General features: G+C 42.3%; 1 protein-coding gene across 3 annotated transcripts in view; it reads left to right on the plus strand.

Moving 5' to 3' along the window:
- ND-49 (NADH dehydrogenase (ubiquinone) 49 kDa subunit) overlaps window positions 1-11,078 on the plus strand; it is a 35,905-nt gene extending 24,827 nt beyond the window's left edge. For all 3 annotated transcript variants that reach the window (XM_070282356.1, XM_043213672.2, XM_043213674.2), the window contains 2 exons: window positions 10,034-10,221; window positions 10,275-11,078. In XM_070282356.1, the coding sequence (XP_070138457.1) occupies window positions 10,034-10,221; window positions 10,275-10,964 (878 nt within the window). In that variant the 3' untranslated portion in view covers window positions 10,965-11,078. The remainder of the gene's footprint in view (window positions 1-10,033; window positions 10,222-10,274) is intronic.
- The last annotated feature ends 7,271 nt before the right edge of the window (window positions 11,079-18,349 follow it).

Raw genomic sequence — 18,349 nt, forward strand, 5'->3', positions numbered from 1 at the left:
ATCGAAACGTTTCATTTCTCATAACTTCTTGCTGCCGAAACCGCTGAGGTTTGGTCAGCAGCAAACAACGTGAAAAAATGCCTTTTTTATATTCCATTGCTTCTTTCGTAGCCAGAAGAATTAAGGGGAAAAGCCAAGTTAAGGGGATGCCACCTTTTCAAAGGATTTCATTTTCATTTCATTCCGGTGTATTCAAGAATTTTTTTATACACTTTTAGCACATAACTAATTAATTAAATTAATTAATTAAAAAAAAAACACATTTTACCCAATTTTAACAAATTTATCGCCATCCGTTTGATTATACAAGTATTTTTAAATTGTTTTTTCATTCTATCAAAACTATGGCAGCTTAGGCGATGACTCACGGTGTCTGACTTATCGGTCGTTCACCAAAACGAAAATTGTTGTTGCCGACGGCAAAATTTGATATCCAAATTTGAGGTGGTGTCAGAAATTACTCGTTTTAAAAATAATTACAAGCCTAATTGATCTTCTAGAGGTCTTAAACGAACGACAATAAACCAATAAGTCAACTATTTTTTTCCTTTTGCAAATAAGATCCGGTTTAATATAGAAAAAGGCAATTACTTTTCATTTAGGCGAGACAAATTTTCTCGTTTTGGAATTCGAAAAAGTCTTGTGAAAGTGAAAACGGGAGCACCAATTTTTTCGTTTTCGTTTTCAAAACGAAAACGAAAACCGAAAGTGAAAACCGGAGCATGCCTGTATGTAAAAATTTCAGACCGACCAATTTATTCATTTAAGATGTAAGTAAATATAAATGGATTCGTATAATAATGTAGTATGGTAGTTGGTTATCCCTCGCTGCAGTCGGTGATGCCGCAGATGTAGGAGGTACGTGTTCTGATAATTACCCCTTGCGGTTGCAGGGGGGGTGTTGCCACTCCTTATAGGCAGTGGTTGAGATCCCTGGCGGTTGCCGGGGGGGATCCTTCCTGTGACAGGAGTTATGATGGGAGCACTTGCCCCGTTGTCACGGCCCTTGAGGCGCGGTGACCAATTCAACAAATGAATTTACAAATTAACGGCAGTGCCGGAGATTGGTTTTATGGTGCTCTTTATTGTATGAGACTCTGACACAAACTGAAGCTTAAAGCTAACAAAAAGTATTTCATAGCGGCCACGCAAATGTGCAGTGCTTGCCGCTATGCATGGGCTTCCGGCCAGACGCTATGTCAGCAGTTTGGCCAGAGCGAGCTCTTAAATAATCGGACATTGCCGCTGCTTGGTTAACTTCAGTTAACTACTCCCCCCTCAATAATGAGGCCGCCCTCGGCCGACCCTATTTGGGCAATCATCTTTTTCAGCTGGGCCGCGGTTTTTCGGGCCTGAGTGACTCGCCGATAGGTCAAGCCGATGCAAATTAAAGCGCAGCATATTGCTCCCGCTATGAACACCAACTGATGTAGTCGCTGGTGATTAATCTCCTTCCCGAACTCTTTGATGTGCTCCAGATTACGTTCACTTAGTCGGTGAAGGTATGGAAGGCTAAGAACGTCACGTTCCATGGTGATGTTCAGGGAAGGTGAGCTGGCCACTCCTGGAGCCCTCTTCTGGGCTGTGTCATGATTGACCAATCGGGTTTCGTTGACCATGGCACTCTTTTCAAACGTGATGAGATATGTGCCTTTTATATGGGCACAGGTGCCATTGTCCACACACACGTGAGCCGAGCGATCATTCACAATTACTATTCCTTCATCAACATAAGTGATGGGATGTAAATCGCTTTGCTGGATCTCGCAATGCGCCGTGCCTCCAGCGTGAAGCTCTTGGGCGCATGATCTTCTGCGAGCCAATCGGCAAAATGTAGCTCCTGATGTCGGGGAGCACTTTTCCACGGTGTGGATCTCACTGTTGCATTCGGCAATGACGTTATCTTCCAGCCTGAGCATGGTGTCGTGATGTGACACTGGGAAAACGGTAATCTTGCTGCAGGCCGACTTTATCTTTGGAAACTTAATAATAAAATGTAATATGTTATCGGACTGTAAGATCTTAACGGACGATACGGACAAAACATCCCTAATCGCGGTCTCGGTGGGCTCTTCTATCCACACACCTTCCAGGTCTGCATGATCTAGGATGCTGGGGCTAACAATATTAACTTTGGCAAGTGCCACTGCTAGCATCAAACCCTGTAGCTCCATTGCTATCATCCTATTTCGAGTTAAAAGCATCTCGAATAGATGCCCAGTATCAATTTGGGACTTTTTTGCTGACCTCAGAAGTTGGTTGACGGTAGCGGAAATTTTATTGATTTGAATTTGTACTTTGTTGTTAATATTAATCTGCCTATTGTTTGCATTTGCTAATTGGAATTGATTAAATTTAATTTTTTCAAAATCTTCTGCGTCCGGCGTTCCTGCAGTCCCTAAGAAGTCTAAGCTTCTTGCTACTCTATGATGGACGCTCAAAGAGTCGACCATGTCGCGTAGGTGGGCGACGTCACCAACCAGGAGTTTCTGCATGTGGGATTGGGGGAACATGACGGTCATCCCATTAGTTTCTTCGATGACGCGCCTATATTCCGAGAGATTTGCTGAGTGGGCAATTTACAAAGGCAAATTCCTCCCATATCAGAATTCGCCCATCAACGATGGGAATGTGTTTGTTGCCTAGGCGTCTGTTGGATTTCACTAGGACTTTCTCGCCAACCTCGAATACTCTATTTTGGCGGGAAGCGTTTTCTCTGTCCCGGAGCTTGTCTTGGGCGAGTTTAATTTTATCTTGAATTTCATATTGTGGCTCACCTGATTGTGCCTGAACCACGTCAGCCGGTCTCTTGTCGATGACCGAGTGGATGGACTTGTTATATCTGGCAGTGGCCAGAAGTATCAGCTCTAGGGTATCGCTGATGCCTTTATCGATTTTAAGGCATCTAGCCAGCTCTACCAAAGTGCTGTGGAAACGCTCCACTTGTCCATTGGAGATACTGTGTAGGGGCGGAGCATTTGAGATGCTAACGCCGAAATGGTTTTCCAGCATGGTCACGATGGTGTGCGAGTTCAACGATGGTTCGTTGTCGCAATATACGACCTTGGCCTTAGGGAAAATATTCATCAGCTGTAGTAATGCTGGTTTGAGATCCTCTATGGTCCTAGAGGGAACTGGTTGGACTACGGCAAATTTCGAGAATTTGTCGATGCACGTAAGGAAATATTTTTTATCCGTGGAGAAGATGTCTATGTGCAGCATTTCTCCTACTTGAGATGGGATTGGGGTTTCGCCAAGCTCTTGTTTCTTCGGATGCCTGTCGTATTTTGCCTTGGCGCAAGTCTTGCACGAAATGACTATTTCGTTCGCTAGCTTGGCCATTTTCGGGAAGTAGTACTCGGAGAGTACCTGCTTCACGTTTTCTTGGGCAGATCTGTGAGCTCTGTTGTGCTCGACAGTAAGAATTTCCCGCCTTTCATCAACTGCAAAAATGTCCGTTACTCGGTATTTGCAGTGCCAGAATCTGGTGGCAGGGAATTGTCGGATTAGTTTGTCCTGTATCACTGCGAGCGTATGCAGATCGCAATGAATGGCGTTTACGCCTTTAGGAACTATTATGGTTGCGAGCTCCTCCAGCAATGACTCCTCGTCAGTGAAGTCAATAATATGCCGTCTCTTGTTTCCAAAGAGAACGAAGTTCCGCTTTGACGGAGAGCGTGCTTCCTCCAGAATTATCTGGTTTTGAAAGCAATTGAGGGGCTTGTCCGTGGATTGAATTGTGTGGGTAAGCGACAGCTCACTGTGAATTGTGGCCGCGCTTGAGAATGCCTCTTCTTCTTCTACAACGTTGAGTTGTTGCCTCGAGAGGGCATCTGCAACTAGGTTGGCCTTGCCAGGCATGTAATGGACTTTGGCACCACACTCATCGATGCGTTCTTTCCATCTTTTAATTTTTTTATTCGGATTGGAATCCGATACCGCGTAGGTCAGCGGTTGGTGGTCAGTGTAAATGTTTAAATCTTTGACCCCATAAAGGTAGTGGCGCAGGTTCTCTAGTGCCCAAACTATAGCTAACAGCTCCCTTTCGTTGGTAGCGTAGTTAACTTCTCTGTCCTTTAAGGTCCTAGAGATCATAGTGATGGGACGGCCCTCTTGTGAAAGCACCGCGCCAATGCCATACGCTGAGGCATCTGTCGTTAGATCAAACGCCTTTTTATAGTCGGGGTACCTGAGGATGACATTCTCAGAGGCCAGGATGCTACGTAGCTTTACAAAAGCATGCCGTTGCGGCTCGGTAAACTGTACCTGGATGCTTCTTGATCTGTGTCTGCTGACATTTCCGAGCTCCCCTTTTATGATGCTCGAAATGGGCTTAGCTACTGATGCAAAATCTTAAAAAAAGCATCTATAATAGCCAGCCAAGCCCATGAATGATCTTACTTCGAAAACGTTTTTGGGCTCAGGGAATTCTTTAATGGCCCTGACCTTTTCCGGGTCTGTCGTGGTCCCCTCGTTGGTGACTACAAACCCCAAAAATTTTACGCTTTTTTTGAAGAAGACCGATTTCTGCGCTGACACTCTCATGTTAGCGTCGTGTAGGCTCTTTAGAACCCAGTCCACGTGTCGTATGTGGACGTTTTCGTCCTCTGAGAAGACGATAACATCATCGACATAGACGTAGCAAAATTTGCCAATCTGTTCTCGCAGCACGTCGTCGATGGTTCTTTGGAAGATGCTGGCAGCATTTCTTAACCTGAATGGCAGTCGACGGAACTCGTATTTTCCCCCGTTTACTGAAAAGGGAGTTTTCTCACGGTCACGTTCTGCCAGAATAATTTGGTGGTAGCCGGACTTTAAATCGAGCGTTGTAAAGTATTTGGCTTTGCCTAAATTCCCTAGTATCATAGGGATAATTGGCATAGGGTAGCGATCCGGTATTGTCCCCTCGTTCAATTTTCGAAAGTCTAATACTAGCCGCATTTTACGGTTTCCAGCTTCGTCGGTGCCCTTTTTGTCTACTACCCATATCGGGTTATTGTAGGGGGATCTCGACTTCTGGATTATGCCGTTTTTTAGAAGGTCTTGGATTTCGTCATTGACGAAATCTGCCGCTCCCATCGGATACGGATAGGGTCTGGCATAAATGGGCTCCTCATCAACTGTCCTGATGGTGGCTACCACAGACGTGTTGTAAGGTAACGCCTCATTTGGGCTTGCGAAGGCGTTTTTCCTGTCGCTTAGCATTTTTGAAAATGCTCTTCTGACAAAAGGTGGTGCGCTAGAGCAGTCCACCTCAGTGAAATTTACATTGGGACATGATTGGAACTCTAGCTTTTCCGTCTCGGTGCCCCATCTGAGGTGCCCGGAAGCTAGGTTAAGAGATGCCCCTGCTTGTTTTAGCAGGTCAAGTCCGATGATGGCATCAAAGGAGGACAAATCTGGTAGAATGAAGAACGTAGCCTTCAAGTTAAACATGGAAACAAAGCATTTTTTTGTTATTGTGGTGACGCCATGGATGGAATGTACCGAGAATGGCGAATCTACTGGGCGGACGCCTTTCAACCCTTCGTATGGACGGATGAAATTTTTTGACGCGCCCGTGTCTATTAAAAGCTTCATTTCTACACCTGCTACTCTTCGTCTGATGACGGGTAGCAGGGACTTTCCCCTAAAAAATTTATGACGTCCGAATCGTAATCATTAATAGCGTCGTCGTCAATTTCCTGGGCCGCGCTTGAAGCTGCGGCGGCATATTTGTTCCCAGTTTCGCTCGCGCCCTGCGCGACGTGATTAACCCTCTGCCTTTTGTGTGGGGCAGATCGATCGGACTCAGCCGGCTTCCTATTTTGGTACGCCGGGGCCTGGGATGGCCTAAGCATTTTGGACAGCGATGGGTCGATATCCATGGGTTCAGGAGCGCCTCCACTGTGTGGGGCGGAGTGTACTTGCGCCTTGTGTTGTTTGACGTAGTACGGATTTTTTCCAGCATTTGTTTGTGCATTTGTCTGCGCAGAGGCCTGTCGGTACTCTTGCGCTTTTGGGTGCTGTTTCCTATCTTTATCCTCTTGGCTTTTGGCAAAAGAAGCCGCGAAGGAGTATCTTTCGTGGTTGGATTCCACTTCTTGTGCCAAAGCGAGAGCTGAAGGCATATCTTTCGGTTTTGCCGAGAAAAGGACATCCGTGAGGCTGCGCTTAAGCCCCGAGATAAATACTCGGAGTGCGTCATCCCGGAATTTGTCACACAAAACTGTTGCCGCCGAGGCTTCGTACGACATGGTAGCTTTGTTGGTGAGCAAGGTGAGTTTTTTCTCGACCTCGTCATAGTATTGGAGAAGGGTCATAATTCCCTGCCTAAGAGTACCCATTTCCTGCTCGATAACGTGCATCTGCCGCTTATCATTGTAAGTAAAATCGAGTCGATTTATAATCGCGTCGAAATTTAGTACAGTGTCAAACGAAGACAGTACGGCATCGGCAGGGCCCCTTATTTTATTCCTAATAATAATATGATAATGGCGCGAGCTATGTTCGTAATTTCTGAAAATGTAATATGCGGCTACTGCCGCTTGTCTCCAGGAGACGTATGCTTCCTGTGCTCCCGAAAATTCGGGGACTTGACGGCGTCTAGGGGCTCGTCACACTTAATGTCGTTCCTAATTTCTATAGGCTCATATTTTTTTATTTGGGGAGCCTCCGCTTGGGCGGGAGCGATTTGTCTTTCGTTGACCAGTTCGGTCAGACGGTGTATAGCCAGGCGCATTTCGTTTTCTCTACGCTGGTGTTCGATATTGGCTTCTTGAACAGCATGTTGAACGGCCGCCTGTATGGTGGCTGAAAGCCATGTTCGCGAGTATGGGAGCGCTAGCGTTAACGCTTTTAGGGGTGGAAGATCTGGCCGGCCCTTCGGTCTCCGACTCAGAATCGCTAGAGAGTTGTCTTATGTTTCTATATTGTTGAAACGGATTGCTCATGTGGAGCTGCGGCTATAAAGTCGCCCGAAAGAAAAAATATTTATGTATGAATTATGTGCCGATGGAGGCGATTGGACTGGTGAAGGGGCCGCGGGGGCTGAGCTGCCGCTTTAGTTATGTGTGCGGGCTCGTCAAGTTGCGCTACTGCTGTGTCAAGTAGCGGTAAGGTGAGGGGTGCGCGGGGACTGAGCCGCCGCTTATGCAAACAGAGAAAAAAAACAACAAAAACAAGAAAGTGCCACACTGCATGCGCGGCCGTATCGTGTTCTCGAAAATGGAGTGGGGAAACAAAACGGAAAAGAAAAATAAATAACCAAAACTGCGCGGCTAATACCAAGAATTCTTGTGTAACAAAAAAGACATATAAAAGCTGAATTAAATACACGCGATTATATAAATTATTTCCGATTGAAATTTAAAATTTTCTGCCAGCGATTTTTTGGTTTTGGTTAGGAATTTTTATTCCGCACTTTTTGTGTTATATGGAATATTCATTTATTTATTCACAAAAACAGAAATGCAAACAATATTGGGACAATAATTGGTTCACAAATGAAATGGCTTAAATATTTTATAATAGGTAAAAAATGTTAATGCTAAACCGTCAGCCAACTAATAAAGATTATTTAAAAATTTTTTTTTTTAAATTTTATGGGGCTGCAGTTTTTTATTAGCGTAAGGCACAATATTTTACTATTCTTGTCTTTCTTTCTTTCTTTTTTTTTTATTTTTTAATACACAAAGAAAAATTCATGCAGACTTAGAAAAACTGTGTAAATAAAAGTGCTCACTTACATGGTTCTTTTACGATGGGCGCCAGTAAATATAAATTGATTTGTATAATAATGTAGTAGTTGGTTATCCCTCGCTGCTTGCGAAAAAATGCTTCGACTGACTTCCGCTACAACTTATTAATACATTGCAGTAATGCAAAAATTATACAGTACACAGATGGCCTATCTCATAGAACAAATGAGTTCCTAGGGCGGGTTTCAGCGCTGGACCGTGCAGGAAATTTTTCCCGCGGCAACAAGTCAGGGATAGCTGTGTGGTAGAGTGCTTGGCTGATGTGCGGAGGGAAACGAGCTCAAATAAGGCTCAAGACATCCGATTTCCCTTTTTATACCCTTGCAGAGGGTATTATAATTTAGGTCAAAAGTGTGCAACGCAGTGAAGCAGACATCTCCGACCCTATAAAGTATACATATTCTTGATCATAATCACCTCCTCCGTTGATATGAGCATAAAGTATACATAAAAAATGTACATAAAGTATATATATTGAACAGGATCACCAAATTTCGTAGAGTCTTACCGAAGCCAAAAAGCGGTAACTTCTATGTGTCTTAGAATCATGGAGCTCACAATACCCTTTCCCCCCACTCACAAATCGATGCAATATATCAGCTTGGACAATCACTACTACGCTACCATAGGTAATTACCGTCGTTGACTTTTCCTCTCCCAAAATCTACACCACTTGAAAAAGGTACTGTCCTACAATCCTACAGATTACATGGCAAACATCGCACAGACACTATTTAGGATCGAACTAGCGCACGAGAGCACAAACCCAAAAAAGCACTCAGTTCACTTTATTTAACTTTCAGAACCTTAGATTTACTGGAGGACCCTCATAAAATAATCGCTCCTGTTCAGTGCATTGCCAGGAATATAGGCATACGAAAAGTTTCTACACTCTTCTTTCAGTCTGCGTTGACCTTAACAGCAACAAAGAATGTCAGTTTTTAAAGTCTACCCTCGCCAAAATTAGCAGATCAAAGAAACCCCCTGGTTTGGTCATTGACATAATTGCAAGTTATTTATTCTGCAGGCAGATAAAACTGGATGATCAATTTGTGATAGAACATCAATTATGATATTTATGATACATAGGTGCTAAGCAGTGACTTAATGAAAGCCGAGAGTGCGGCCCGACTAGACAAAGCACAGTAAAAGCTCTCGATAGCGGAGAGGGCGGCCCGAAATAGACATTGCGGAGCTAAAGCTCTCTTAAGATAGGTCCGTTGAAGTCTAGCGGCCGAGAAAAAGTCGTCTTGAGACCAACTAAATAAACTATAAACTAATTCATGGGGGGGGGGGGCCCTATAGCCTAGTGGGTAGCATAGCTGCACGCTAAGCGTGGGGTCGTGGGTTCGAACCCCACTCATGACAATCATGACCTTCAAAATTAAAAAACTTAGAAAAACTGTGTAAATAAAAGTGCTCACTTACATGGTTCTTTTACGATGGCCGCCAGTAAATATAAATTGATTTGTATAATAATGTAGTAGTTGGTTATCCCTCGCTGCAGTCGGTGATGCCGCAGATGTAGGAGGTACGTGTTCTGATAATTACCCCTTGCGGTTGCAGGGGGGGTGTTGCCACTCCTTATAGGCAGTGTTTGAGATCCCTGGCGGTTGCCGGGGGGATCCTTCCTGTGACAGGAGTTATGATGGAAGCACTTGCCCCATTGTCATGGCCCTTGAGGCGCGGTGACCAATTCAACAAATAAATTTACAAATTAACGGCAGTGCCGGAGATTGGTTTTATGGTGCTCTTTATTGTATGAGACTCTGACACAAACTGAAACTTAAAGCTAACAAAAAGTATTTCATAGCGGCCACGCAAATGTGCAGTGCTTGCCGCTATGCATGGGCTTCCGGCCAGACGCTATGTCAGCAGTTTGGCCAGAGCGAGCTCTTAAATAATCGGACATTGCCGCTGCTTGGTTAACTTCAGTTAACTTGTACATCTAAATAACCGACTTTAGTAGTAACAATACTTTTTCACTGACTTTAATAATAGGAATAGGAACATTGAAACATTTTCGCCCTGACACACATTTTCAATATTGAGTGCCAGATTGCTTAGTCAAAATTTTAGTTTTTGCTTGTTATAAATTTTTTATAACTTAGGGTAAAAAAAATTGATTAAAATGAAATCCAATAAAAATTTTAATTTATAATTGAGGGGTAATCTTCAATCTTCATGTTACCAATTTTACATAATAGTCTATAAGTAATAATAATCCTATCGCGCATTCTGCATATAATGCTGGAAATGCACAAATGTTTTAATTGCTTTTTCGTGTTTTATAGCCCTTTTTGCTGAAATTACTAGAATTCTCAATCATATAATGGCTGTGGGAACTCATGCTCTGGATGTTGGTGCTTTGACCCCCTTTTTTTGGCTTTTTGAGGAGCGAGAAAAGATGATGGAATTCTATGAACGCGTTTCTGGCGCCCGTATGCATGCTGCCTACATCCGACCAGGAGGGGTTTCATTAGTAATAAATTTCCATTTGTTATTAAGTAAAAATTACTCACCGATTTATTGTAGGATATCCCTCTTGGTTTGTTGGACGACATTTATGAATTTTCTTCAAAGTTTTCCGAGCGCTTGGACGAAGTAGAGGATGTTCTAACGACAAATCGAATTTGGGTGCAGAGAACCGAAGATATTGGTGTTGTGACTGCTGAGGAAGCTCTAAATTTTGGATTCAGCGGTGTCATGCTTCGTGGCTCCGGAATTAAATGGGATCTTCGTAAACAGCAACCTTACGATGCATATGACTTGGTTGACTTTGATGTACCTATCGGAACAAAAGGTGACTGCTACGACCGATACCTATGCCGTGTTGAGGAAATGCGTCAATCCTTGCGAATAATTGATCAATGTCTGAATAAAATGCCTTCTGGAGAAATTAAGGCGGATGATGTGAAAGTGGCCCCTCCATCACGATCCGAAATGAAGACTTCAATGGAAGCCCTTATTCACCATTTTAAGCTATTTACCCAAGGTTACCAAGTGCCCCCAGGAGCTACCTATACGGCGATTGAAGCACCAAAAGGAGAATTTGGAGTTTACATTGTTTCAGATGGCTCCAGCCGTCCATATCGCTGTAAAATAAAGGCTCCTGGATTTGCCCACTTGGCAGCGCTGGAGAAGATCGGAAAACAACATATGTTAGCCGATGTCGTGGCCATTATTGGCACATTAGACGTCGTGTTTGGCGAGATTGATCGGTAAAAAATTAATAAAGTATGGTTCTACTTCACTACTGTAATGTAATATTTATGGCTATTAAAAGTTTTTTTCAGCCTGTAATAAAAAAAGATTTTAATTTTTTTTTCAAATCATAAACATATTCACCTTTTTCATTTTTCATTTATTTTTTTCCAAACGTTGACAAACGACTGATATAGTCGACACTACTGTAACACTGAGCGCTTTGAAATAAGTGCAACATAGACACAGACAAAAAGTTCATCGCAAAAAATGCTTCGACTGACTTCCGCTACAACTTATTAATACATTGCAGTAATGCAAAAATTATACAGTATACAGATGGCCTATCTCATAGAACAAATGAGTTCCTAGGGCGGGTTTCAGCGCTGGACCGTGCAGGAAATTTTTCCCGCGGCAACAAGTCAGGGATAGCTGAGTGGTAGAGTGCTTGGCTGATGTGCGGAGGGAAACGAGCTCAAATAAGGCTCAAGACATCCGATTTCCCTTTTTATACCCTTGCAGAGGGTATTATAATTTAGGTCAAAAGTGTGCAACGCAGTGAAGCAGACATCTCCGACCCTATAAAGTATACATATTCTTGATCATAATCACCTCCTCCGTTGATATGAGCATAAAGTATACATAAAAAAAGTACATAAAATATATATATTGAACAGGATCACCAAATTTCGTAGAGTCTTACCGAAGCCAAAAAGCGGTAACTTCTATGTGTCTTAGAATCATGGAGCTCACAATACCCTTTCCCCCCACTCACAAATCGATGCAATATATCAGCTTGGACAATCACTACTACGCTACCATAGGTAATTACCGTCGTTGACTTTTCCTCTCCCAAAATCTACACCACTTGAAAAAGGTACTGTCCTACAATCCTACAGATTACATGGCAAACATCGCACAGACACTATTTAGGATCGAACTAGCGCACGAGAGCACAAACCCAAAAAAGCACTCAGTTCACTTTATTTAACTTTCGGAACCTTAGATTTACTGGAGGACCCTCATAAAATAATCGCTCCTGTTCAGTGCATTGCCAGGAATATAGGCATACGAAAAGTTTCTACACTCTTCTTTCAGTCTGCGTTGACCTTAACAGCAACAAAGAATGTCAGTTTTTAAAGTCTACCCTCGCCAAAATTAGCAGATCAAAGAAACCCCCTGGTTTGGTCATTGACATAATTGCAAGTTATTTATTCTGCAGGCAGATAAAACTGGATGATCAATTTGTGATAGAACATCAATTATGATATTTATGATACATAGGTGCTAAGCAGTGACTTAATGAAAGCCGAGAGTGCGGCCCGACTAGACAAAGCACAGTAAAAGCTCTCGATAGCGGAGAGGGCGGCCCGAAATAGACATTGCGGAGCTAAAGCTCTCTTAAGATAGGTCCGTTGAAGTCTAGCGGCCGAGAAAAAGTCGTCTTGAGACCAACTAAATAAACTATAAACTAATTCATGGGGGGGGGGCCCTATAGCCTAGTGGGTAGCATAGCTGCACGCTAAGCGTGGGGTCGTGGGTTCGAACCCCACTCATGACAATCATGACCTTCAAAATTTTTCGGCATCTTTATGCTTAGTGGACTCTTCTCCGACGCTACTAAACATGGGATGTCGAAAAACGGTACTCCCAGATATCGACAGATGGCAGCCCCACCTCTGGGATTGGTCGCACCTGGCTAATCACCGGATCGACTGAAAAACAATTGATTAATGAAACCAATACAAGAGAAGAAACCAACCACCCCCCAACCCGTGGACGACCATTCGCACATCGAAACGGACTCGAATTGGACAATGGAACGTGAGAACTTTAATGGAATCAACCAGACTGGCGCAGTTTAAAGGAGAAATAGAGAAAATGCAGTGAGTGAAGAACCCTTGTAGAGGCCCTAAGCTCCCAAGAGGAGTAATAAGGGGGAAAAAAAAAACTAATTCAGCGGCTTCTGCCTGACCAGACACCACTCTTCCACCAAGAAAATAAAAACGACTCACAAACGCCGACCAAACTCGAAGCTACGCTCACGAACTCAACGCTGTCGAAGCAATGTACCCTCTAAGAGTTGGCATGAAACTAAAACCTTCTCTTGAAATACTAAAAAAACAAAACGCCAGCGAGTATTCCCATAATTTACGGAACCAACAACGGAACATTTACGGAATAAAGAGCTGATCACTGGTTTTCGTAAAATCAATGACCAGCTCTGTGCGCTTGACACTCAATTTAGTGGCCTTCAGCTGCTAAATGAGTCCCCTAAGCGTAAGAAATCCGCTGTTTCTGATCCGCCTCAGCCTGCTCAGCCGACATTAATGCAGCCGCTTATATCTCTGGCCACCCCAAGGGCCTTAACTGAGAAAAATTCGTCAGAATTTCTCAGGGATAATGAGCCATTGTCCGATATGTCCGCCATGGCATCCCTTCAAGTGATGCCACAGGTCCTAGGGAACGAAACCCCCATTAGGGTCACCCAAAAGGGTATTCCACAGTCCGGACCACCGGCACCGACTGATGCTGCAGTTCTTGTACCTGCGACACCAAAACCCTTACAGGTGATTCCTCCATCGAAACATATATTTGTTTCTCGGCTTGCCCCTGATACTTCAGAGATTGATATCTCGGCTTATATCAAAGCCAAAACTAAAGCCGATATAAAGGTGAAGGACATACAAAAATTTAAATACAATTATACAAGGCGCACGTCTTCTTATAAGATTCGTGTGCCCGCGCTGATGTTCAAGACGATTTGTTCTCCCAGTTTTTGGCCAGAGAATCTTTTCGTCCAAGAACATCAGCCTAGTTCCGTAAAAAAAAAAGTTAATAAACCAGTGGGAGTGAGACTTCCCAATATCGGAACCACTGACCAACCCTCCACCTCTTCTTTGGCCACTAACCCAAAAAACTAATTTCCTCACTAACTCTTACCTATCAGAATACTAGGGGGCTACGTAGCAAACTCCCCAAGCTATATTCTGATAGTTCTTTCTTTGCATCCCATATAATAGCATTTACAGAAACTTGGTTAAATCCGGAGATCTTTAGCTCCGAAGTTTTTCCAAGTAAGTACACCACTTTTAGACGGGATCGATCTCAGCGAAGAGGAGGTGGAGTCCTCATTTCGGTAGACTCTACTTTTGCTTCTGAAGAGGTGAAATCCCATGAGTTTGGTGACATAGAATTTATTTGCGTTAAAATCACTATGTCCGTGAAAGCTTTATACATTACATGTTCATATATACCTCCTATGTCTGAACCGCCCACATATTGGCAGCATTTGTCCGCTATTCGATACGTCTCTAATCTTATGACGGATCGTGACCAACTCGTAGCGGTGGGCGACTTTAATATCCCAGAATTAAAGTGGTCCAACGTCGATAACTCACCATCTTTGTCACTTATAACTTACCATGACTTCACCGCGGGCATGTTTGACATGTCCCTAGGTCAGATCAATCATGTTAGAAATTCGCTAGGTCGGCTCTTAGACTTATGTTTTGTATCTGATCCGGATGGTACCGCTCTCTCCAGAGCTTTTCCCCTTTCAGCCCCAGAGGATCCATATCACCCCACACTGGAGGTCTCAATCGAAACCACTCCTGGTATCGATCAGATGTCTCCGAGCGTGGTAAATAAGATTCGCTGTTTCCGTAAAGCTGATTTTCAGAAACTTAATAGCCTTATCGATACATTTGACTGGTCTGATATTCTGGCGTGCACTGATCTTAATGTCACTTTAGAAAAATTTTATTTTACTTTAAATACATTTTTTGACTCATGTGTGCCTTGGAAACATCCGTCCGCTTCAACAAATCCTCCTTGGTTTACAAGGTGCCTCGCTAACTTAAAAAATAAAAAAAATAAGCTTTTACTTAAATATAAAAAAACCTGCAGTAGTGTTGATTTCTCAAGATACCTACTAGCTCGGTCGAATTTTACCGTGCATAACGCTGAATGTTATAGGAATTATATTGACCGCTGCCGGATTCAATTTACTCAGGATCCAAAGCAGTTTTATAATTTTGCAAACACTAAGCGTAAACACGTATCTTTTTCACCTCTGCTTACGTTTGAAAATTCCTCTGCGACTTAGGATCAGGCCATTGCCGATCTATTCGCAGAATTTTTTCAAACAACTTATTCTCCTCCTAAATTGACTGATCAGCCTTACGCATATAACATTCAAGCAGCAAATCTTATTTTCTGTCCGTCTTTTTCTGAGAACCTCTTATTATCTGGTCTTTTAAGGGTAAAACCCATTTATTCGCCAGGCCCCGACGGAGTACCAGGCTGTGTGCTAAAATACTGCGCCAGGGCTCTGTGCAAACCTCTTCTAAGACTTTTCAACTTATCTTATCGGCAATTCCAAAGTTATTTGAAAAATTAATTACCCCTCATTTGCAACACCTTTGCTCTTCGATTATCACTCCTTGTCAGCATGGCTTTATTAAGCGTCGCTCCACCACCACAAACTTATTGGAGTTGACATCCTTTGTCATAGACGGCTTTTGTAAGGAATATCAAACCGATGTAATTTACACAGACTTCAGCAAAGCATTTGATTCAGTTAATCACTCACTTTTGTTGAGTAAACTGAATATGCTGGGTTTTCCTAAAGACCTCTTAACGTGGATCTCCAGCTACCTAGATGGAAGGACACAAAGAGTCTTATTTAAAAACATACAGTCCCGTCTGGTCCGTGCTACATCCGGCGTCCCTCAAGGAAGTCATCTTGGCCCGTTATTATTTACGCTTTTTATAAACGACTTGCCCCCTGCTTTAACGAACTCTCTAGTTCTTATGTATGCAGATGATGTAAAGCTTTGTCTTCAGTATAAATCCATCTGTGCCCAATGCAGTCTTCAGTCTGACCTTGATAACTTTCAAAAATGGTGTTTGGCTAATGATCTAATACTTAATGGATCAAAATGAAAGCATATGTCTTTTTATCGTTCTTGCCCTCTGCAAGCTACGTATTCCATTAATGGGATTGCCTTAGAATAATTAACCCAGGTTAATGATCTCGGCATCCTATTAGACATAAAACTTAAATTTGCCGACCATATTTCCTTAATGGTTAATAAGGCTAAAGGAGTCCTTGGTTTTATTAAAAGGTGGTCAAAAGAATTTAATGACCCCTATATAACCAAAACTTTATTCATTTCTTTGGTCCGTCCGATACTAGAGTACGGTTCATGTGTCTGGAGTCCCCAATATGGAGTACATAAGGACCGCATAGAATTCGTACAAAAGAACTTTTTAATATTTGCACTTAGAGGTCTATACTGGGATGCAAATCTTGAGCTTCCATCCTACAGTAGCAGACTTTTACTTATTAACTTACCTAGCTTAACAAATCGTAGGACAATGCTCGGTTTAGTTTTTCTGCATAACCTTATTAACGGGGATGTAGATAGCCAGCATTTACTAACACGCTTAAATTTCAACATTCCTAATAGAAGGACTCGAAACTTTAGTCCTCTGTTCCTTAGCCGTTGTAGTTCGACATATGCACTGCATGACCCTTTTAGGGTATTATGTTCGAACTACAATGGTCTCTACTCTATTACATCTCTTTCCTGTCCCTCTAATTTAAAATATAGAATTTTAAATTTCCTTACTAACTCCTCTTAGCTTAATAATTAACCAATAACTTAATATACTCTAACAAATCGTTTCTTGAGCGCCCCTCGGTCGTCTGGGCCTCTAAGCTTTATGATGAATACAGGAATGCTAGCTGATGCTCTTATTGATGCACAAGCCATTTCCAAATTCTGAAAGACCGCGAAAAAAAAAAAAAAAAAAAACAACTTGGACTGCAAAGCGCACGGAGGTACCGGTATCCCGAATAATAAATAAGTGAATAAGCCATATTTCTCTAAAAACTTTTGAAACCAACTACATTCAGGTCACTTCAGTCCGCATAAACATAGCAGCCCGCTTACAACTACGCAACTGTTCTACAACTGTTAAGGTAACAGCTTTATGCAGCCGGTGAATAAAATGTCTGGGGCTCTCGTTTCGGGAACCCTAAATATCGCCAATGATACAAAGTTATCACTACCCCAAAAAGTTCTAACAACGAGTTAGGAAAACACCCATTCATTATGGAATTCGCTGTAACAAGAAGATTGGAGCTAAGCCTAATACGCACTGAAACAGTAACATCTGTTTCAGACCTATCATCTAACACATCATCAAAAAAAAGTCCCAAGCTTCTATTTCTACCAAATGCCATTTCCGATCGTTCAGTTATATGGCAGCTATAGGATATAGTCGGCTGATCCCAATGAAATTTGGTGGGTTGAATCAAAAAAAGGATCTGTACTAAGTTTCAGCTTTCTATCTTCAAAAACACGAAAGTTGGGTCATTTTCGATCGTTCAGTTATATATATATAACTGATATATATAGTTATATTTTTTTTTGTAATAGCAGGATAACGTTTATTTAAAACTGTCCTTTAGGGACAACCATTAAATGTTATCACATAAACTTCACTTATAGATCATTTTAAATATTAATATGGTAGAAATAAATTAGAGTTAAGTTATATGGCAGCTATAAGATATAGTCGGCCGATCCTTATAAAATTGTTTTTTCGGTACAACTGTAAGAAATGGTATCATTTTTAACACATATCAATATTGTCGCATTCCTGAATAAAAACAGACCCATTACAAAATTATGAAAATTGTTAAAGTTATAACGCTTTTCCCAAAACAAGTCAGTGCAATCTTGTGCCTTTCCAATTATTGTAAAAGTATTCCGTATGCAATCCGAATACCAGAATCAAAAAGTGGAAAGGGTTCATCGACGAGTGCAATGCCAAAGTTTTTACCAGCCTGTTAAAGAAAATCTCGTTGCGGATGCCCTCTCGAGACAACAGCTTAACGTTCTAGAAGAGGAAGAAGCATTCTCAAGCATGGCCACTATTCACAGTGAGCTGTTACTAACCCACACTATTCAATCTACGGACAAGCCTCTTAATTTCTCCAAAACCAGATAAGTCTGTAAGAAGCACGATTTCCGTCAAAACGCAGCTTTGTGCTCCCTGTCGAGCACAACAGGGCTTATAGATCGGCCCAAGAAAACGTAAAGCAGGTACCCTCAGAGTATTACATCCCAAAAATGGTCAAGCTAACGATTGAAATTGTTGCAAATTGCAAGACATGCGCTAAGGTTAAATATGATAAACATCCCAAAAAACATGATTGGTGAAACACCAATCCCATCTCACGTAAGAGAAATGCTACAAATAGACATTTTCTCCACTGACAGCTCAGAAAAGGGCTCCAGGAGTTCCCAGCTCGCCTTCCCTCAGTTTTCCATACCTTCACCGGTTGAGTGAGTGTTACTTGGAACATATCAAGGTGTTCAGGAAGGAGATCA

This window comes from Drosophila bipectinata, chromosome 4, assembly GCF_030179905.1.
Source record: "Drosophila bipectinata strain 14024-0381.07 chromosome 4, DbipHiC1v2, whole genome shotgun sequence".
Lineage (NCBI taxonomy): Eukaryota > Metazoa > Arthropoda > Insecta > Diptera > Drosophilidae > Drosophila > Drosophila bipectinata.